Genomic DNA, 23981 nt, shown 5'->3' on the forward strand with positions numbered 1-23981 from the left:
TATGGTTCTGAAAATGTTAGCAACAACTATAAGACAAAAGCAATAGCAGCATAAAGAGGAGATAAAACTATCCCTATGTGCTGATGATATATGATAGCATATTTGGAAAATCCTACAGAATCAGCAAAGATACTAATTGAAAGAGTTAATAGTTTCATTGAGGTTGCAGGTACAAAATAAACCCTTGAAAATCAATAGTATAAGAACAAAGCAAAGATGGTTGAGTAGAGGGAGCATTCTACTTGAGATCTCCCAACATCTTTCCCCAAGCAACTTTAAAATAACATGACAAAGCAAATTCTGGAACAGCATAGCCAATAAAAGGTTGAGGTGAGATCCTTTTCAGTACAGGACAACTTAGGAGGTTCAAAGAAGAGGTCTGTGGCACTGGAGTCAGAGCTAGCAGGGAAAGGAGGGTGGAGGCAATGCCAGCTGTAGGTTTTGGAGGTTGTAATGGCAACAGAAGCAGCAGCAGCAGCAACAGCTGTCCCAGGAGCTGTCACCACCCAAAGAAGGTAAGGGGATTGAATACCTGATCAGAAAGAGATTCTAGGGGACTAAGTGCAGGTACTAAGCACAGGACTGGGTGCCATTGGCAACTCTTTCATTACCCAGTTCCAGGTTGCAGTTCAAGGGTAAAGAGGGAGCAGGAACCGTAGTTCCTAGGTTCAGGGCAGAGAGTAACTCTAGAGTTTGCAGGCATAAAGGAGCAGAGGACTTTCCTGGGTAAGGACCAGAATACAGACCAGGAAAGCAGTGACTATACCTCTCCCAGGTCAAACCACCTTGGAATCACTGAAAACTTACAGACTCATAGAACTAATCGTGAAAACAGCAGTGCAAAAAAGCCTGAATCTTGGGATATGAGCCCCACATTCCCCAGGGTGAGCAGAGTACAACCCTAATATAAAGTTCAAAGTCAAGAAGAAAGACTGGAAAAATGAGCAAACAACAACAACAAAAGAGCCTGATGATATAAAGTTACTATAGTGACAAGGAAGTTTAATACATAAACTTAGAAAAAGATAATGACATGAAAACATATTTATGAGTGTTTTTTTTTAAATGCAGATTGGACACAAGTCCAACAAGAATTCCTAGAACTAAAGAAAAAGACCAAGGGGAAAGAGAGAGAGAGAGAGAGAGAGAGAGAGAGAGAGAGAGAGAGAAGGATTTTAAAAATCAAATAAGAACAGTAGAGAAAAGTTGGGAAAAGAAATGAGAGTAATGCAAGAAAATTATGAAAAGGGAATTAACAGCTTGACAAAAGAGGCACAAAAAATACTTAAAGTAAGTCCTTAAAAAACAGAACTGGTCCAACAGAAAAAGAGCACAAAATGTAACTTCCTTAAATGGAAGAATTGGCCAAATTGAAAAAGAGGCATAAAACTTCAGTGAAGAAAATAATCCTTTAAAAATTAGAATTGAATAAGTGCAAGTTAATGACCCCATGAGACACTGAGGAACAGTAAAACAAAGTCAAAATACTGAAAAAATAGAAGAAAATGTGAAATATCTCAACAGAAAAATGGTAGACCTGGGAAACAGATCAAAGGGAGATAATTTAAGAATCATTGGCTACCTGAAAGCAATGATTTTAAAAAGAGTTTAGATATCATATTTCAAAAAATTATAAAGGAAAATAGCTCTGATATTATAGAACCAGAGGGCAAAATAGAAATTGGAAAACTCCATTAATTACATTCTAAAAGACATTCCAAAATGAAAATTCTCAGGAATATTATAGCCAAATACCAGAGCTCTCAGGTCAAGAAGAAAATATTGCAGGTAGCCAGAAAGAAACCATTCACAAAACACGAAACTACAGTCAGGATCACACAATAGGTACTATGATAAAGAAGCAGAAGGATTGAAATATATTCCAGAAGACAAAGAAGCTAGAATTACAACCAAGAATAACCTACCCAGCAAAACTGAAGTTAATCCTACTGGGAAAAATGAACATTTAATGAAATGGAGGAATTCCAGGCATTCCTGATAAAAGTTACAGAGCTAAATAGAAAATCTGAAAATCAAACACAAGACTTGAGAGGTATAAAAAAGCAAACATGATTGAGAAATAATGAGGAATTTAATACGTATAAACTGTTTTTATTGCCAAATGGAAAAATAACCCACAAGAACGTTATCATCTTTAGGGCAGTTAAAAGGCATATACTTAGAAGGCATGGGTGTGAGTCTGTTATTTTGTGATGATCTCAAAAGAAAAGTGGAAGACTGAGAAAGAGGTATTTACTGGTAGAAGTGGGAAAGAAGAGAAGGAATGAGGGAAATTATCTCACATAAAAGAGATGTGCAACGAAAAGTTTTTGCAGTGGAATAGTAAATGGGAGGGAATGGGCAACATTTGAACCTCAGTCTCATCTAAACTGGTTCAAAGAGGGAAGAATACATATACACACTCAGTTGGGTATAAAATTCACCTTACCCAAAAGGGAAGTTAGAGGTGAAAAGGCTAAGAGAAAAGCAGGGGCTAAGAGAAAGGTGGGGGAGAAGGAAAGTGGATGAAGGGATGAAAAGGTCAGATGCAAGAAGCAAAAACAGACTTTTGAGGAAGGACAGGAGAGAGGGGGAGAAAGAGGAGGGAGAGACAGAGACAGAGACAGAGAGAGAGACAGAGACAGAGAGAGAGAGAGAGAGAGAGAGAGAGAGAGACAGGAGAAAATAGGATAGAGGAAAATAGAGTTGGTAAGCATAATTGTGAATATGAATGGGATGAATTCACCCATAAAAAATCAGCAGCAGAAAGGATTAGAAACCAGAATCCAAAAATATGTTGCTTACAAGAAACAAACTCAAAATCAAATGACATACACAGAGTTATAATAAGAGTTTATCAAACACTTACTAGCTGTATGACCCTGGGCAAGTCACTTTACCCCTGTTTGCATTTGTTTCCTAAAATGGGAATAATAATAAAAGAACATACCTCTCAGTTTATTGTGAAGAGCAGATGGAATAATATTTGTAATAGTGTTTAGCAGAGTGCCTGGTACATAGTAGGTGCTATATAAATGCTTTTCCCTTCAACATTTAATTTTTTTTTAAATTTACAAATTTGCCATCAGCTCTTACAGTGTATAATTAAGAATTAGCTATATTGAAAATGCTAAGAGCTTGGAATTTGGATGACAAAAATGACAACAGGGTTTGTTATTTTTTAAAAAAGCAGACAACCAACAAATTGGTGATTCCAAATTTGTAAAAATTGACCTTTCCATCTGCAAATTCTCATTTAATAGTTCAAGTAGACCTAAAATGACCACATGATTTTACCACCCTAAAGTTAAGCTGAAATTTTGCCTTCTAGAATAAAAATTTGGGATATCTTGACAGAGAAGACCAAAATATGATCAAAACAAAAAATTTCTCTGGAGAAATAGTGAATACAATAACTATTACTCTAATATCTGTGGTGATTTTTAAAGTGATTGATCTTTTAGCACAGAGATACTTAATATTTATTTCTGATTAAGACAACAGAGTCTAGGGATAAAAAATGCTGGCCTAAAAAAAAAAAAAAGAAGTGATTTGATGAAAGAAAAAAATAGCCATCAACTACTGCTTAGTTTGGGAAAAAATAAATCTTATGACTACTGTACATTAAACCTTAATTAATTTTTAATTGTTAGAATTGAAAATAATTTGATTAAAAATAAAATAAGGGGCTAGAGTAAAATCTATTATGTTTCAGCTGAAATTTAAAAAAAATACGGAGGTAGTGATAATGATCTCAAAGAAAACAAAGCAAAAATAGACCTAATTAAAAGAGATAAGCAGGGAAACTAAATTTTGCTAAAAGATATCATAGACAATGAATTAATACCAATACCGAAAATATATGAACAAATGATATAGCATCCAAATTCTTAAAGGAAAAGTTAAATGAATTACAAGAGGAAATGGACAATAAAACCATACTAATGAAGAACCTCAATTTACCTCTCTCATAACTAGATAAATCTAGTTATAAAATAAATAAGAAAGAAATTAAGAAGATGAATAGAATTTTAGAAAACTTAAATTGAATAGATATATGGAGAAAATTTAATGGGAATAAAAAGGAGTATACCTTTGTCTCCTTCACAAAAACTGACCACATATTAGGGCATAAAAACCTCATAAACAAAAGAAGAAAAGCAGAAATATTAAATGTACCCTTTTTAGAGTATAATGCAATAAAAATTAAATTCAATGAAGAGCCTTGGAAACATAGATTAAAAATTAATTGGAAACTAAACAATCTAATCCTAAAGAATGAGTAGGTCAAATAATAATCATGGAAACAAACAGTAATTTCATTAAAGATAGAAAAATAGAAACAATAAAACAACATACCAAAATTTATAGGATGCAGTCAAAGCAGTACTTAGGGAAAATTTTATATCTCTAAACACTTACTTCAATAAAAGAGAAAAAAGTAAGTCAATGAATTGGGCATGCAACTAAAAAAAGAACTAGAAAAAGAACGGATTAAAAATCCCCAATTGAACACCAAAATAGAGATCCTGACCACCAAAGGAGACATTGATAAAATTTAAAATTTAAAAATAAATTAACTAAAAATAAAAGTAGGACCTGGTTTTACAAAAAAATAAAATAAAATAGATAAATTATTGGCTAATTTGATGTAAAAAAATCTGTTACTGGCTAAGAAATAGAGCAGTATACCAGTAGAATAAATTAGGTATACAATACACAGTAGTAAATGACCATAATTACCCAGTGTTTGATGAACCCAAAGATCCCAGCTTTGGGCACAAGAACTCATCATTTGACAAAAATTGCTAGGAAAAGTGCAGAGCAATTTGGCAGAAAACTAGGCATAGACCAACATATCACACCATATACTAAGATAAGCTAAAAAGGGATTTATGATTAAGACATAAAGGGTAATATCATAAGCAAATTAGAGGAGCATGGAAAATTTATCTGTCATATCTATGGATAAGTTGAAATTTATGACCAAACAAGAGACAGAGAGGATCATAAGAAGTAAAATGGGTTATTTTGATTGAGCAGAACCAGGAGAATATTGTACACAGTAACAACAATATTATAAGGATTATCAACTATGAAAGACTTATTTACTCTGATCAAGACAATAATCTAAGACAATTCCAAAAAAAAACCCCAAAATTATGAAATTCCAAAAAATAATTAAAAATGTTATTCTACTCTGGAGAGAGAATAGATGAACTCTGAAAGCAGATTGAAGCATATTTTTCCCTTCTTTATTTTTATTGCTTGGCGGGGGGGAGTGGATAACATGGCTAATATGGAAATGCTTTGCCTGACTTTATGTGAAATGGGGGTCATATTTCTTGCCTTCACAATGAGTAGGCAGAGACAAGAGGGAGGGAGAAGAATTAGAACAGAAAATAAAAATAAGATTTTAAAAATTGCTGTGAACTTTCTCTTCTACCCTCTTCCTCATCTCGTATCACTCAGATGCCTTCTGCTACTCTCTACTCCTTCACTCCTGTTTCACATGATGAAGAGGCCTTAATCCTTACCAAGACTAACCCCTCTATTTGTTCAAGTGATCCCATTCCATCCTGTGTCTTCCAATAGATTATCCCCTCTGTCATCCCCACTTTCACTCATTTTTACTCTCTTTCTCTCTCTCTCCATCTCCATCTCCAATAGGTGTCTCCACTTTCTCTCCTCTCACTCTCTTCTTAACCCCTTACATTTTGGCTTCCAACCTTATCATTCCACTGAAATTGCTCTCTCAAAAATTACCAATGATCTCTTACTTGGCAAGTCTAATGGGTTTTTCTCAATATTCATCCTCCTTGACATCTCTGCAACCTTTGACAGTATTGACCATTCTTTCCTCCTTGATACACTCTTCTCTCTAGGTTTTTAGGACACCATTCTCTCTTGGTTTTCCTCCTTCTGACTACTCCTTCTCTATGTCCTTTTCTGGATCTTCTTCTAGATTATACTCTCTAAGTTAGGTATCCCTTGGGGTTCCATCCTGGGTCCTCTTCTCTTCTCCCTCTATGTTCATCACTTGTTGATCTCATCAGCTCTCATGGATTTAATTATTATCTTAAATCTAATTAGCCTGGCCTAACTTCTCTGCTGACCTCCCATCTTGCATTACCAACTATCTTTCAGATATCTTGAACTAGATACCCAGTAGAAATCTGAAATTCAATGTGTCCAAAACAGAACTTATTTTCTTTCCTCCCTAAACACACACACACACACACACACACACACACACACACACACACACACACACACACACACACACATTTCCTATTACTCCTGAGGCAATACTCTAGTCCTCAGGCTTGCAACCTAGGAGTCATCCTGGATTCCTCAGTGTCTCTCACCTTTCATATCTAATCTATTGCCAAGGCCTGCCAATTCCACCTTTGCGACATTTCTCATATGTATTCCCTTTTTCCCTCTGACACTGTCACCACTCTAGTACAGACCTTCATTACTTCATGCCTGGAATAGGTAGGCTGATTAGAATACCTTGCTGGTGCGTCTGCCTGCCTCAAGGCTCTCTCTACTCCAATGTATCTTCCATTCAGCTACTAAAGTGATTTTCCAAAAAAGCATATCCTGCTCCACCCCCGCCCACCCTGCCACACTCAATAAACTCCAGTGGAATCTTATTGCCTCCAGAATCAGACATATAATGCTCTCTTTGGCATTCAAAGCCCTTCATAACCTAACTCCGTCCTACCTTTCCAGTCTTCTTATACATCTTACATGAAACTCTTTGATCGAGTGACATCGGCCTCCCGGCTATTCCACAAACCAGACATTCTGTCTCTTGGCTCCAGACGTTCTTTCTGGCTGTCCCCCATGCTTGGAATGTTCTCTCTCCTCTACACTGACAACTGACTTCTCTGGCTTCTTTTAAGGTCCACTAAAATCCCACTTTCTATAGAAAACCTTCCCAACCCCTTTTAATTCCAGTGCTTTTCTCCGTTAATTATTCTGAATATAGCTTGCTTTGTATGATCAGTTTTATACCCTATTAGATTATGAGCATCTTTTGCCTCTTTTTGTATCCATAGTGTTTAGCATAGTACTGGGCACATAGATGGTGCTTAATGAATGTTTACTGATTGACTGATTGTGTCATCTGTTAGTTTGATGAACATACCAACCTCTGTCTTTATCCAAAACATTATTAAACATTTTTACAGTTGGGAAAACTGTGGCACAAGTGAAGTGACTTGCCTAATATTATGCAGCTAGTAGTTTCTGAGGTTAAATTTGAACTCAGGTCTTTCTGATTTCATTTCCAACAATCTGTCCACTGTGCCTCCTAACTATCCCTATTCCCATGGGAAGGGTGCCATGACTAATCCCAGTCAGTCTCAAGGAGCACCAAGCAAAGTACTTGAGTTACAAAGGAGAAAACCCTTTCTTGTCCTTTTACTGAATGTCAGGAGCACCTACAAGTGTTAAGGTCTGTACAGTACAATGTCTTCAATGCTAACTCCTCAAGTTGGAGAGCCAAGACCCAGGACAATGCTGGGGTACATACTTTAAATCTAATTGGTCTGTCCAAATAACAGAGTAATGAGTGAGAGAAGAATACGGCAGGCACATTGGCCAGGCTAGTCTTCAGGGTTCTTACTGTATTGTAATGAGGCAGAGGTAGATCAGACCAAAAAAAAAAATCTTTTTTTTTTTTGCTTTTTTTTTTTTTTTGATGAGGCAATCGGGGTTAAATGACTTGCCCAGGGTCACACAGCTAGTAAGTGTCATGTGTCTGAGATTGGATTTCAACTCACGTCCTCCCGACTCCAAGGTCGGAGCTCTATCCACTGAGCCACCTAACTGCCCCACCAAAAAATCTTTTGTAAATTGCGGTGGCTCCTGAGATCAAATATTCATCTTCTGAGTAAGAAGGGTGCTATGCCATAGCTTTGCATGTTTACCCTAAAGTGTTCAATTACCAGAAGATTTAAATAATTAAATTAATATAACCCATTCATATCAATCAGATTTTTTCACTAGTGAAAATATAAGGGTTTCTATGATAAAAATTGCTACATTCAGACTCTTTTCCACACCAAGGTCCTTCATGAGTATGAAGCTGCTGTTTCATAGCTTTAACCTATCCCTTCCTCACATCCTAAAAGGAGATCCCAACCTGGACAGATCAGGCAGTGAAGTACTGTGGAAACAACATTGCATATAGAATCAAAAGCGTGAGTTTAAGACTTACTTCAAGAGGGGTGGCTAGGTGGTCCAGTGGCTACAGCACCAAGCTTGGCATCAGGAAGAGTTGAGTTCAAATTCTGCCTTAAACACTTACTAGCTGTGTGACCCTGGGCAAGTCACATAAACCTGTTTACCTCAATTTCCTCATTTGTAAAATGAGCTGGAGAAGGAAATGGCAAACCACTCTAGTATCTTTGCTAAGAAAACCATTTCCTTCTCCAGTTCACTGGGTTTTCTTGGCAAAGATACTAGAATGGTTTGCCATTTCCTTCTCCAGCTCATTTTACAGATGAGGAAACTGAAGTAAACAGATTTATGTGACTTGTCCAGGGTCACTCAGCTAGCAAATTTCTGAGGCCAGATTTGAACTCAGGTCTTCCTGACTCCAAGCCCAAGGCTCTATCCACTAGCTTTCCCAGCCCTGATTTGTACCATTTGCTTATTTCCAAGGTGTAAATGCTCACACTGAAAATCTGACAATCAACTCTTGGGAGCTGGATCCAGCCCTCCTAAAAATAGACCCATATATGCAAAAATATTTATGGCAGCTCTCATAGTAGCCCCACACTGAAAACTAAGGGTGTGCCTGACCATTGGGGAATGGTAATACAAATTACAACATATGAATATAATTGGATATTATTGTTCTATAAGAAATAATGAAATGGGCAGTTTTAGAGGAAACTAAGAAGACTTCTATGAACTGATGCAACGTAAAATAAGCAGAACCAGGAATCTAGCTTATACAATAATAACAACAATATAAAGAAAAACAATTTTGAAAGATTTTAGAAGTTTGATCAATGCAAAGAGAAACAAACATTCAGAAGAGCCAAAGATTAAGCATGCTACCCACTTAAAGGCAAAGTAATGGATTTAAAATGTAACATACAATTTTGGACATGTCCAATGAGGGAATTTGTTTTATTTTACTATGTATAGTACACATATTTGTTAGGAGGGTTTTCTATTTATTTTTCTTATTGTTCAAATGTGGGAGGGAGGAGAGAAAATGAATGCTTTTTAATTACAGAAAAAGGCAAATAGTCTCTTTGACTGGGAAGCAAAAATAAATCTCAGTTCCCAAAGAAGAGAATGATCTAATCCAAGAAGCTCATTTTTTTCTTAGAAATCTCTGGGGGTGTAGGCACTAAGAATCAAAAGATGTGATTTCAGGCCAGCTTTCTCCATATGCCTTTAGCTCAGAGGTCTCTCAGTCAATCAGGAGTCACATGCCTCCATATGCAGCTAGAGTCCCAGGCTTATCTATTCTTCCAGGAACTGCCTATGGCCAGGGTATTACATTCTTCCAATAGTTACAAACTCAAAACAAATGGAAAGTGACAGAAATTCACACAGTAGAAGGAAAAGTGCTTGCATTTTTTTTTATGTTCTTTAGCCATTCCACTACAATCATTCCCCTACCTTCTGCTTTTGTTTTTTGTGTTTTTTAAGACTACATTTTGCCACCTCACTCAGGTTGAAAGTACCAGTGTTAATATCATGGTCCCATTCTCATTATTCATCTTCGTAGGACCTTTGACCTGCTCTGTTTCAGCCAATTAGTCCCTCCTTTGGCAACCTGGTGCCCCTTCCCAAAGGCTCACTATACTGATTCCAAACTTAGTGCCAACACAGAATAACCCATTCCTGTTCAGAAGACACAGGCTCAAGAGAGCTAGCAGCCTCAGCCTCCCCTGGATTTGAGATTACAGGCCTGTGCCATCATCTCTAGCAATCCTGTACCCATTTTAAAATGTTTTATTTATTTTGGTTTTAATTCATGGAATAAAGCAGGCATTTCCACAACATAGTATAATAAAAAAAAATTATTTGCTAAAGAAACAGTAAATAGTGAACTTATTTTAAAGTAAAATGTGTTACCTTCTCTTCTGAAGGTCTTAAACTCTAAACAAAGGGGGAAAAACATGTAGCTAGAGATCATTACAGCAAAGTTCAAGGATGTTCTTCAGAGGTTAAAAGGCAGCAACATTTAATAAGATACTCCAATCACTTAAGTTCAGGTCATTTTCCATTAGTTTTCACAAGACTCTCTGAAAAAACATTTCACAAAGTCAGGTATACCAACTAGAAGAAAAACAGAAGTAAATTCTCTCCTCAAATTCTTCATTGAGCTAGAAATAGCCCCCTGAGCCACATTCTCCTAGGTCCCAGGATATTCACCTTTCACAAATAGAACACCATTGGAAGCCAAGAGAAACTCTTCAGCTCCTGAGGTACTTCTTGCTTAGCCAGCTGGTGCTTGTGCATACCAAACAGCATTCCGGTGTCTTCTTTGAGTTTCTACAGATTGCAGAGCTACCTGCCTAACTTGCTAAAAGAGAACAGCTCAGGTCCAGAGACAATTGAATTCGTCGTCTCATGGAGTTTCATTCTGGGCTGCCTGATTATGAATCAGCGCCTGCTTAGCACATGGTACACAGTAATCATTATTCACATTAGGACATCAAACACTGGGGAAACAATGATCAACTCAGAAGCCATAAATATGTGATTACAATTTAGTGTGCCATCATAAAGTCATAATGATATGTAATAACACCTTGTATTTATATTACTCCTTTCTCCCAAAGAGCACACAGGGCTTTATGGATATATTACTGTGCTCAGTTCTGCCCCTCCTTCCCACCAACCCCTCATTCCAGTGTGTAATCGAGCTTTCTTATCTCGGTAGGCTCAAAAGCTACAGGAAACTCCATCTTCTCCCTTTCTCTGTTTTTCCTATATCCAAACTGCCTGCAGGAGCTAAAGAAGTCTTCCTTCTCTTCTTCCTCCTCCTCCTTCCCCTTCTCTTCTTCCTTCTCCTTTTCCTCCTCTTTCACTTCCTTCTTTTCCTGCTTGTGCTCCTCCTCTTGCTACTACTATTCACCATCCTCATCATCTTCTCTTCTGTTGGAGTTATCCCAAAGATGTTTTCAATGAGCCTATAGAATATGACCTTACATTGCAATATTTTTATTCAGTGACAAAAATCATTCATTTTATCTACCACCTTAATAGCCTGCAAAACATGAAAAATAAAACAATAATCCTGACTTTCTATCTGATTACCTTTGTATAAGATGAAAAGAATGAAATAATAACAGCAACAACTTATATTTATATAGCTCTTTTAAGGTTTGCAAAGTACAATGTGCATATACAGTCTGATCTCACAACCTCTACATGAAGTAGGTACTCTTTTAAAAAAAATAATCTTTTGCAAATATCTTCTGCTTTTACATCACTTACATTTCCTCCTGTATCATTCTCATCCCATCCCAGAGAGCCATCCTTTGTAATAAAGAATTTATTTTAAAGGGAAAGAAAGATTTTTAAAAAGCTCCATTAAACTGACCAACCTATAAAAAAAAGTCTAATGTTATAGGTAGTGTTCCGTATCAATGGTTGCCCACTTCCAAAGAAAGTAGAGGGAAGTGTCTTCTCATATCTCTCCTTTGGGGCTGTTGGGCATTATAATTTTGTAGCATTAAGTTTTGACAATTTGTTGTTACTGTTGTTATTGTTTCCATTTATATTGCTGTAGTTATTGTATATTATGTTTCCTGCATCCAGATATATTTCTTGCCATGCTTCCTCATATCCATCCTGTTTATCATTTCTTATATCACAGTGAGATTCCATTATATCCATGTCCCACAATTTCTTTAGCTATTACCCAATCAATGGATATCCTCCTTATTTCCAGTTCTTTGCTACCACAAAAAAAAAATGCTGCTATAAATATTTTGGTGTACATAGGGTTTTCCTTTTTGGCACTGATTTCCTTGGCAGTATATACCTAGCAGTGAAACTCTGAGTCAACTAGCATGAACATTTTAGTCACTTTTCTCACCTAATTCCAAAGTACTTTCCAGAAAAATTTACCAATTCATAACTCTGCCAATAATGAATTAGTGTGCCCATCTTTCCACAACTTCTCCAATATTGACTATTCCCATATTTTGTCATCTTTGATAATTTGCTAGGTGTTAAGTGAAATTTGGGATTATTTGTGTTTAACTTATTATTTGTGATTTGGAGCTTTCTTTCATATAGCTGTTAATAGTTTGCAACAGTTCTTTTGAGAATTGTTTGTTAATATCCTTTGACCATTTATTTATTGAGGAAATGTTTGAGGCCTCATATATTTCTATTAAATATTTCTATGTTTTGGATATCAAATCCTTATAGGAGATATTTGATTTGAAGATTATTTCTCCCTGGTCAACTACTTCCCCTCTAATTCCAGTAGCATTATTTTGTTTTTGCAAAAGCCTTTTAATTTAGTGTTATCAAAATTACCTGTTATCTTCCAGTTCTTTGCTACCACAAAAAAAATACTACTATAAATATTCTGGTGTACATAGGGTTTTCCTTTTTGCCACTGATTTCCTTGGAGTATATACCTAGCAGTAAAACTCTAAGTAAAATAGCCTGAACATTTTAGTCACTTTTCTCACCTAATTCCTAATTCTCCTTAGAGAGTTCTAGCTCGAGTTCATCATTTTGCAGAGAAGGAAACAGGCCCAGAGGTTGATCAGGTCAATTAGTTCAATGCCCCACCATTCCATATCCTTTGGTCATTTGTCCTTTCATTGTAACATCTCATTCCTTTCCAAACTTCAGCCCTGGACTGATCTCACTACCTGCCTTCTCCTCTCCTACATTCATCACCAGTAAGTCAAATCATTAAAATGATTCTGATGGGTTCTGCCAGAAATTTATTCCATGTAATAGAGGTCTGGTTCATGTAGAGTGCTTCACATAGCATTTCTCTATGCACAGGAAGCTGGGGAGTTTGTTTCTTGGAGAGTCCCAAAAACATGGACTAGAGGGAGACTGGAGAGCATTCATGGATATTGCATAATCGGTTCTGATTGATTAACCATATGTTGGCAAGCAGGTTCTTTGATTTGCTACTAAGGCATCAAAAAAGCCTGTCAACTTCCCTTGGCTTCATTGGGTGAATCTATCATTCACTGAATCTGAAGAAAGACAGTATTGTAAAAGAAGCGGTAGAGCTTTTTCTCCCCGTTTGAGGCCATATGGCCTAATGAAAGGGCCTCCGTCATTCAACTCTGCATTTGTTCTTTTCTGCCCTAAGTGAAGGCAGCAGAGCTCCACAAACGTGTGGGTTTGAAAAGTCTAGAGGGTTCTAGAACTCCAGAGTGTGTGTTCTAGAGCTAGTGCAATACTGATGCCCTTAGGAGTAAGGAATGAGTTACTATGAGGAGTGATCTTTGGGACCTTAAGCCAGCAGAAGTAGAGATATGAATTCATCCGGCAGTCATGCTACACCTGATCATGAGCTTAATGAGACCAATGCTAGGTAAAACTGAGTCAAATTAGAGACCCTGCTCCCACCGAAGACCAAGATGATATAAGGGAGAGTATGAGAGTTGAGGGAAGTGTTTGTATATCTGTTCTTTCTCTATCTTTGAAGTAAATATCCTTTGTAAAATATAATAAAGGGATTAAACGACACTGGGCTGCTATCTACTACTGCCTAACAATGGAGGGAACAGGGCCAATGGGGGCTTCAGATAATGGTGGTAGAGAAAAGACCACCCCAACTACTCAGGGTTCTAAAAGAGAGGCCCAGAGAATACTTACTACATATATATTGATCTCAGTTAGATCCTCATTGTCACATGCCAATCATTTTGCTCTCCCTTGATCAGCTTTCTATCCTATTCCTCTAAGTGTCTGTTCCAAACCTTTTCTTTCCTAGGTAGCACAAAGGATAGAGTGCTGGGCCTAGAGAAAGGAAGACCTGAGTTCAAATTCCCACCTCAGATACTTACTAGCTATGTGACCCTGGACAAGTCAGTTAACCTCTTTCTTCCTCAGTTTCTTTAACTGTAAATTGAGGATAATAATAGTCCCCTATGTCCCAAAGAAGCATTTTTCAAAATCCTCTTCTGAAAGGGAATTGTTATACAAATAGCTTCAGCAGAGGAAGAAAATAAGCATTTCTTAAGTGCCTACTATGTTCCAGGAACTATGCCAGGTGCTTTATAGATACTACCTCATTTGGTCTTCATAACAACCCTGGGGGGCCATTTTTACTCCCAATTTACAGTTGAGGAAACTGAAGCAGATAGAGGGTAAGTGACTTGCCCATGGTCACATAAACATTACCAGTAATGCTTATATATTGAATTAGATTGAATGAATTTTCCAAAGTCACATAGGTATTAAGTGATAAAGCAAGATTCAAACCCAGCCCTATCTGTTCCAAACCTAGTGTTATTTCCGCTTAACCAATCTGCATCATTTTGGTGTACTAATTCAGGAAAAGTAGAAGGAAAATACTTTAAAAGAAATTCAATAATTACAGCTAACATTTATTGAGTGCCTACTATATACAAAGAACAGTTATAGGTGCCAAAAGAGAGATAAATCCAACAAAGCCCCTGCCCTCAGAACTTACTTGTAGCTTATTTCAAGTTTAAGAAAAAAAAATAGAAGCACTTGCCAAAATAATCTGGTATGTTTGAAAATAAATCACAATCTTTCCCCAGGTAATTTGACACTGGCAGGGGGGAAGCTATTTTAATTACCTAATTTTATAGGTAAATACCTATCATCTCACCGCATATGTCATTAAACCCTCTTCCTAATGTTACTTCTTCTTTTTAAGTCCCAAACCATGGAGGAATAAAGAGAGTAAGTGACCTAATGAAAAATCAGGTAGGTTAGTTATGGACTTGGTAACATTTGCAAAAATCTAGAGGAAAGCACATCTTATTGGACAACTCAATGAAAAACAACCGAGGTCAAAGGTAATCTTGCTTCCCTTGTTCCAATTAACCTTTCTCACAGATCAGCAGAGAAAGAAAAATAAAATCTTTCTTCGAATGTATTCCTACTTATACTTGGTTCACCTCAAAAGTTGGCACATTGCTTTTTGTTGGGGGGTGAAGGGGATGTAGACCTGGCATTTAACAGGTATGAGGATCTCCTAGTGAGGAAACTCCTTCTACCAATGAACATCTAATATTTTTCTGTAAATTATACCCTTAGAGATTTGCTTCAGGCACTCAGAGGCCAAGTGACTTATCTAGAATCACACAGGAGACATGGTAGAGGCAAGGATTTGTGTATATTTTAAAGCTCAGAAATATTCCTTCCCTTCTGTTTAAAAGGGAGAAGCATATAAGTAATCTTATCTTTATGCATTGACGAAAACTGACCTCAGACCCTCCCCAGTGTGACCTGACTAACATTACCAGTGACAGCTTCATTATAAATATTCAAGAATCATGAGGCTGTCACTTTCCCACTGTCACAGGTAATTAAATTCCAGAAACAAACTATGGGAACTCATTTACACCATCAACGCAGGCTGGTCCTGAACTTGTCTCTGTGCCTGCCTGCATCCCTTTAAATTTTCAGGGGAATAAAAAAAAAAAAAACAAAACCTACTTTCCCCTTACTCACCCTTATTCACATATACAAGACTGCACATTTGCAACGTACCTTTTCTAAGCCTTGCATAGTCAGAATGCATCCAGTATACCATCCTGATCTTTCACAAAGGTTTAGATTGACTTGAGATCTCTGAAACCTAGGGGGATTGCCATTATGATCATAGCATATATTCAGGAGCTGGTGGAGCCATTAAAAACAATCTGGTTCAACCTCTAATCTTACAGATGTGAAAACTGAGACCCAGAGAAATTGTGACTTCCCCAAGTCCAAATAGGTAATAAAATTACTAATCGCTCAAGTAATCAAATAAATCTGTGATCTCATGGTCTTTTGTTTTTTCTTCCAGTATCCATTCTTTTTTACCTCTCTGCTATGTTTGAAACAATTACACATGCTCTATTTCCAGGTACTCTTTCCAAATTTTTTGACATTATTCTCTGCTGATTCTTCTCTTTCCTGTGTCACTAATTACTCCTCAGTTTTCTTTGCTGGTTTATTATCCAGACCACACTCCCTAACTATGAGCAGTCCCCTAAGACTCTGACATAGACAGACAGAGAGATAGAGAGAATACTATACTATGTGTAGTATAGTATACTATGCTATATGTTTGTGTGTATGTATTTATATATATATATGTATATATATATATTTATATACATATATATGATACTTATCTACCCCAGATCTATATACCTAGCCCCAGTCTCTCTCCTGAGCTTTAGTTCCTAATTACAAATTGCTTTTTGGATATTTCAAACTGTAAGTTTTGGAGATATCTCAACTTCAACATGTCCAAAATAGAACTCATTAGCTTTCCCTCAAAATCTACATGTCTTCTAAACTTCCCTATTTCTCTAAAAGGAACCATCATTCTTCCTGTCTCCTGGATTGTAACTTAGGTATTACCCTTGAATCCTAACTATTCCTCACCCCACATATTCAATCAATTTCCAAATCTTGTCATTTCTACCTCCATGACATTTCTAGCACCTAACAGCTATCATTTTAGTTCAAGAGTTCATCACCTCTTGCCTAAATCGTTGCAACAATCTCCGAATTGATCTCCCTGACTCAAATTTCACACCATTCCAATCCACCCTTCACACTGCTGCCAAAGTGATTTTCCTCAAACATAGAACTATGTCATTCCCTTAATCAATAAACTCATATGGCTCCCTATTATTTCTATAATCAAATATAAACTCCTCTGTTTAGCTTTTGAAACCCTTTACAGCTTTGGCCCAACCTATCTTACTAGCTTTATTGGACATTATCCACCTCCAACCTGCAACCCCCACCTCCAGCACCCTGTGATTTAAACCAGTGGTTATCAAAGTGTGGTCTGTGGATCCCTGGAGGTCTCCGAGACCCTTTAAGGGGTCCACAAGGTCAAAACTATTTTCATAGTAATACTAAGATATTTTCATTTCTAATACAGTAAATATCAATAGAAATGACTCACATAAATAGAAGCTCTATAATTTTTAAGTGTAAAGAGGTCCTGAGACCAAACCACTGCTCTAGACAAACTCTCTGTTCTTCACACACCACACTCCATCTTTTGTCTCCTTGCCTTTGGCTATTTCCCCCACCAAGAATGCATTCCTTCATCACCTCTCCTTAACAGATTCCCTCTCTTTCCTCAAGAGACAACACCTTCTAGATGATGCCTTTCTTGATTCCTTTAACTGATAATGCCCTCTCTCTTTCAAGCTACCTTGATTTGAACTATCTTATAAATGTTCACATTTACTTTCTTTATATTTATTCCATATCTATTGTATATATGTTATTGTTGTCACCTCCATTTGGAATGTAAGCTTCTTGAGAACAGGGTTTATTTCATTCATTGTATTTGTATCCCTAGAACCTAACACAGTGCCTGACATATAGTAGGTGCTTAATAAATGCCTATTGAGTAAATGATTGATCTCATCAATGTGAGTATTACCCCCAGTGAATGCAGATCATTAATACTCATTCACTTATCCCGTGTCTTTACACAAGTTCACCACAGGGTAACATTTCACCCAGTGCTAGGGCTTTCTTCATTTTCCCTTCTTATCTAGAGAATACCAGTGGAGCATTCAAGCTACTCCCACTACCTGATCAGCCCATCTTCTTTTTCAATCTTACATATCTTTGATGATACTCTTTACTCTGGTCCTTCTTTATTGTACCAACACCACCCCTCTCCATTGCCCTCTTGGTGCTATTCATTTTTAATTCCTCTCCATGGTGTTCATGACAGCTATATACACTACCACATGGGTAAAATATAGGTATTAAGAATGTGAGACTTTGTTTGGGAGAGAAATTTGTGGTCATCAAAGGAGTTCCAATTTCCTGAAAGCAACCCCACCTTCTCTCCTACTCCTCCTAATAATTAATCCTGGCTTAATTAATTGTCTATTTGCCATTACAGTTTGAGATTTCTAATAATGCCCCTAAGTTATGTTTTAGACTTCACTGGGAGAAAAAGAGTCAAAATTCTCCAAGCAAATACTCCTGAAAGTTATTCATTTTATGGATTCATTTTTTGAAATAGCAGTAATGCTATGATAGAAGTGACTACAAGTAGATTATGAGGATGCCTAGGTCAAGAACTTCCAGCTAGATTTGAATCATTTTGCTGTTGAAGTATTCTTAAAGAAAAAAAACATGTCAGTCTTTCAAGAAGAATGACTCCTCAGGCACCAAATAGTTCCCGTATCTCTCAATTTTAGAAAAGACACTTTCTGTCAAAGTCCCTTTAATTGTCCTATAAGGCAGGGGTCTAAGGATTTCAAAAACAGGAGGTATGGGTGGTTTCCTGTAAAATGTATATCTACTAAGCCATTCCACCATCCCTCACATTCCCAAGAAAATCAAGTTGGAGGGGCTTACATAAATCTAAACCACAACTGCTCCTACCACTCTCTATTCTCTCAGAGACTTGATACCAATACTAGGTTTCTGAGGTGCCTTAATTCACTTGCAGGACTTTTACATCTACTGGTCAGTTGATACCCATCTGTTTCTGTAAGGGTTTTGTTTTGTTTTCATGTCCAACCCAATGCCCAAAGAGTATTTAGCAAATGTGACCAAACAACGAAGATGATAACTCCATTCATTAGGCTGAGTGGAGTGCGGGACAGCACACAGCTATGGCGCAGATGGAACAAACTGAATCTGGTGAGAAGGTCACTTCTGCATTTCCTTCACATATTGCTACCAATTAAAGGAGGATTTTCTGGAAAGAAAGCCACAAATACCAACTCCCTCCACCTCTAAATAAAAGATTCATTGCCTGAAGACATCTATAGTAACCATCTGTCACTGAAGAGATCCTTCTGATAGACAGACCTTGAACTTTTCCAGACTATTCAAAAGGAGGCACCAAACAAAACAAATTCTTACCCCAGTGATTTTGTCATAAATAACAATTTCTTGGCGACTGACAGCTGGAATGCCAGGGTGAAATGATTAAAAACAATATTGGCAGGGCTGGCTTGGGTAAGGAGGTGGCAATGGGAGAAAGATAGATAGTGGGAACGGGGAGTGTATCGAAATCAGAAGAGGAAAAAAAATGTTACCTATGCAGAAATGATTTTACTTGTGTGATTTTTTAAAAAACTGAATAATAGCTAGGCACAGGAGAAATAGTTTGGAATTAGAAACCAATCTATTTTCCACCAGATCACAAATTCCAGAAAATGCCAAGTATTTCAGTTACAATTGTTCATATGCCTACATTCATTAACATAGCCCTAGTCACAGAAGACACAGATTAATGGAATGAGCACCAGACAATATCTCACGAGATGGGGTTTGAGTTTCAGATTTGGGCAATTCACTTCTACTCTAAGTATTCTAATTCTTCAAGGTGATGGAGAGACCATTGGTTGTAGCCTCAGGAAACCTGACTGCCACTGGCTTAGCCACATGACCTCAAGTTTTAGGGTTTCCATCTGTAACTCTAGTGCTACTTACTTCAAATCTCAGGTGTGAAAATCAAATGAGAAAAAGTACGTAAAGATCTTTGTAAAGCATGAAGCACCATATAAATGTCATCCATAACAATAATAACAACAACAATAACAATAATAGCTAGCATTCATATAGCATTTTAGGGTTTGCAAATTACTTCACAAATATTATCTAATATTCTCCTCACAACAACTCTGGGGGTAGGTGTTATGATTTTATAGATGAGGAAAGTGGAGCCAAGAGCAGTGAAGTGCCTTGCCCTGGGTCAGACTGCTAGTAAGTGTCTTGAGGAGGAATTCAAACTCTATTCTTCCTGATTCCAAGTCCAACACCCTATCCACTCCACCACTCATTACTTTCTCTAATACTTTAAGGATCCATGATTTCATCAATATGGTTCTTCCCTTCACAATGTCCATTGCCATCCCTCTCTACCTTCATGAATCATTTCCATGGTCTGTGACTAGAAAAACTTGATCACTTTGCAATGAGCCTCTATGTCCTAGTTTTTAGATAACATGGGTAGGTGCAGTGTATAGAGTGCTGGGCCTGGAGTCAGGAAAACTCATCTTCTTGAGTTCAAATCTGGCCTCAGACACTTACTAGCTGTGTGACTCTGGACAAGTCACTTAACCTGGTTTACCTCAGTTTCCTCACCTGTAAAATGAGCTAAAGAAGGAAACTGCAAGCCACTCCAGTATCTTTGCCAAGAAAACTCCAAATGGGGTCATGAAGAGTTGGGCACAATTGAAATAACTGAACAACAACAATTGGGTAACATATTCAGTACCTCACAGAGCCCACGTTCAAAGCTTTTCCAGCACCTTGCTACTTAATAATCTCTTTGAGCCTCATTTCCCTCATCTGTAAATGAGGGTGGAGGAATATAGCAGGTGGGAAAAGTGCTGGATTTGGAGCCAAAGGACCTCGGTTTGAATCCTGGTTCTACCACTTACTGTCTGTGTGTCATTAGGGCTAATTGTTTAGCTTCTCTGAACCTCAGTTTCCTTCTCTGTAAAAGCAGAAATTTGGGCTCCATAAATTCTGAAGTTCCTTCCAGTTCTAAATATATGATTCTTGGACTAGATCATCCAAAGGTTCCTTCCATCTCTAAATACTATGAAAAATTAGTGAGAACTGCCTGAGCCTGTGTTCTGTGGTCATAGTCTGAGAACTCAGGGTCATTTCCAAGTACCAGTGAGATATATGAATAGGACTTTAGTGTAGAATTATTACCATTATCTGCAAAAACAAATTAACAAAAAAGTAGAGAGAAATAGACATAGATGGAGGTAGGAATATAAATAGATAAAAGATAGATAGATAGATAGATAGATAGATAGATAAAGATGATTCTACCATCCAGGGTTATTTTGAAGACAAATGATATAATGTCTGTAAAGAATTCTGGGCCTCCTGGAAGAAAATCCTATTCATGCCACTGGTATTATTCTCCATGAAGTAATACATCCAAGAGTTAGATGCCAATCTACAGTAGAGACTTTGTCTACATTTTGCCCATGAAACTGACTATCCTCCCAGGTGCTGAGAGTGGTTTGAATTGCTAATACATGCTCACATTCTTTCTCAGGAGGTCTCATTTTTAATTTATAACACATTGGTACTATCAGACACTTCTAGCAAAGGAGTTAGGAATTAACTGATTATTTACCCCAAAAGAAGCTGACCAAACTAACCAAAGCAGGAAATCAATGAATTTGTCCTGAAGCACAAGAGAGAAGTGCAGCTTCTCACAAACTAGTAAATGGAGAGGAATACTTAGAATAAAAACCTGCTCACCTATGGAGGTACCAGCAAAAGGGTCTTTGGTGTCTATAACTATCCTGGGACTGTAGAAAAGGTCTGCAGTAGCAACAACAGATTTCTGACCCTACCAAAATCCACCCTGTTGCCCATCCCTTTCACAACTCCATTTCTAGTTCCCATTGATTTCCAGGAAAATATATCTACCCTGAGCCAAGAGAGTCAAAGTTAGCATAGTTGAGCATGTTTATCCCTATTTGCCTAATTATTTGTTTTGTTTTCTTTTTAATGAACCAGGAAAAACCAAAAGGCTTTCATTTAACTAAGGAGGAATGATACATAAGCAAGTAAAATAGGTGTATCTCATGTTCCCCACATGAAACATAGAGGTGTTGTGTGATTTAAAGGGGGCAGAATAGATACCTCTAACCTCTTGTCTTCCTAACCTTCTCTGAGAAAGACTTAAATTTCTGCCACTAGGGAAAACAGGAGGTTGGGGCCAGAGGCACTCTGTTCTCCTCAAAAAGAGGAAGTACTGGGTTAGAAATATATCTATCTACTCCCTTAAATATTGTTAATGCAGGGGGTATAGTTTTCAACTTCAGATTAACTTCTGATCACTGTTTCATTAATAAGGGAGGCAAAATTCCAACTTTATATCCAAGGTTTGACTCTCTTTCCACAAAATACTAATCCCACAATCAACACACATAGCAATTATCAAAGAAACACATTTTTCCAATTAGATAGCAAAACAAAATTCAGAGAAGTTATACATAAGAGAATACATACTAGGCAATACAGAAAGAAGGAACTCTCCCATTAGGAATGGGATCTCTCAGCTTAACAAAGAAAAAAAGTCCCAGAGTTCATCCAAAGGGAATTTCCCCAAGTTTCTAGTGTAGTAAACTGGGGATAGGGACAGGATGGAGACTGCCAGCTCTTCTCATGTCAATTTTTCCCCCAGAGCCTTTTCCTTCAGCAACCCAAAGTAGGATTGGCATCTTCCATCTCTTGAAGCTAGAAACGAGAAGAACCTAAAGTCCAAAAAGACTCAGCAGCCAGAAGAAAACTGAAGAGCTCTCCTCTCTTCCACTCTTGCCTCTCACACAGGCGTAGGATATTATCTCTCCTAATGAAGAGAGTTCCATACCAACAGGCTTTGAGACTCAGGCTACACAGGAAATGGTGGTGTTGTGTTCTCTACAACAAGACACAATATCTTTATAATTTTATCATGTTGGGGGCCGGGGCCAAGATGGCGGAGGGAAAGCAGTGACTGTCTTAAGCTCTCTCCCAAAGCCCTCCAAATGCCTAAAAAAATGGCTCTAAACAAATTCTAAAGCAGCAGAACCCACAAAAAGACAGAGTGAAGCAAATTTCCAGCCAAAGAGAGCCTGGATGGTTGATCAGAAAGGTATATCATGCCAGGCGGGGAGAGGAGCGCAGTTCGGCATGGGCGCACAGGCCACAGCGACCCTGGAGCAGGCCTCAGAGGGCTGAATCGAAGTCAGCTGTGGCGGTTTCCAGACTTCTCAACCCAGGACCACCAAAGACACCTTAGAAGGTCAGTGGGAAAAGTCTGGGACTGCGGTGAGAAAGGAGCTAGGTCTCAGCACCAAGTCTCAAGCGCGGCCCGGGGCCACAGCTGTTTCCTGAGCTTCTGGCCCACAGACTGAGGGGGAATCTAGTGGTTGATCAGAGGGGGATTGCAAGGATCTCTTTGCCAGTGCTGAGGCAGGAATCTCTTGCTTTGCCTATGCTTGGATCTAGGTCATAGTTCTGAGGTGCGGTCCTGGGGCAAGGAGGAACGCTGGTGTGGTGGAGCTTGTTGTGGCTATGGAGGGGAAACACGTCGCCCCTTATCATAGCACCTTGGAAGAACTGAAAATTTACAGGTCCCTAGAAGTACCTCTGAAAAAAGCTGTACAAACCCCCAAAGCTTGGGACAGTACACTCTTCACATTGGAAGCAGACTTTCACCTTCACAAAGAGCTCAAAACTCAAGTAATTGGCCGAGATCATGAGTAAGCAGCGCAAAAAGAGTCAGACTATATTATCTTACTTTGGTGACAAAGAAAATCAAAACATACACCCAGAAGAAGACAACAAAGCCAAAGCTCCTACATCCAAAGCCTCCAAGAAAAATATGAATCAGTCCCAGGCCTTGGAAGAGCTCAAAAGGGATTTTGAGAAGCAAGTAAGAGAAGTAGAGGAAAAACTGAGAGTCATGCAAGAAAATCATGAAAAACAAGTCAACAGCTTGCTAAAGGAGACCCAAAAAAATACTGAAGAAAATAACACCTTAAAAAAATAGCCTAACCTAAATGGCAAAAGAGGTCCAAAAAGCCAATGAGAAGAATGCCCTAAAGAACAAAATTGGCCAAATAGAAAAGGAAGTCCAAAAAATTACTGAAGAAAATACTTCCTTAAAAATTAGAATAGAGCAATTGGAAGCTAGTGACTTTATGAGAAATCAAGACACTGTAAAACAAATCCAAAAGAATGAAAAGTTAGAAAACAATGTGAAATATCTCATTGGAAAAACAACTGACCTGGAAAATAGATCCAGGAGAGAGAAT

At 37.8% G+C, this 23981-nt stretch overlaps 1 protein-coding gene across 1 annotated transcript in view; it reads left to right on the forward strand.

Moving 5' to 3' along the window:
* The first annotated feature begins 453 nt into the window (after positions 1 to 453).
* DNMT3L (DNA methyltransferase 3 like) overlaps positions 454 to 23981 on the forward strand; it is a 110803-nt gene continuing 87275 nt past the window's right edge. The window contains exon 1 of the mRNA XM_027875462.1: positions 454 to 515. Coding sequence (XP_027731263.1) covers positions 454 to 515 — 62 coding nt within the window. The remainder of the gene's footprint in view (positions 516 to 23981) is intronic.

This window comes from Vombatus ursinus, unplaced genomic scaffold (genome assembly GCF_900497805.2).
Source record: "Vombatus ursinus unplaced genomic scaffold, bare-nosed wombat genome assembly UNPS02014809.1, whole genome shotgun sequence".
NCBI classification, from domain to species: Eukaryota; Metazoa; Chordata; class Mammalia; order Diprotodontia; family Vombatidae; genus Vombatus; species Vombatus ursinus.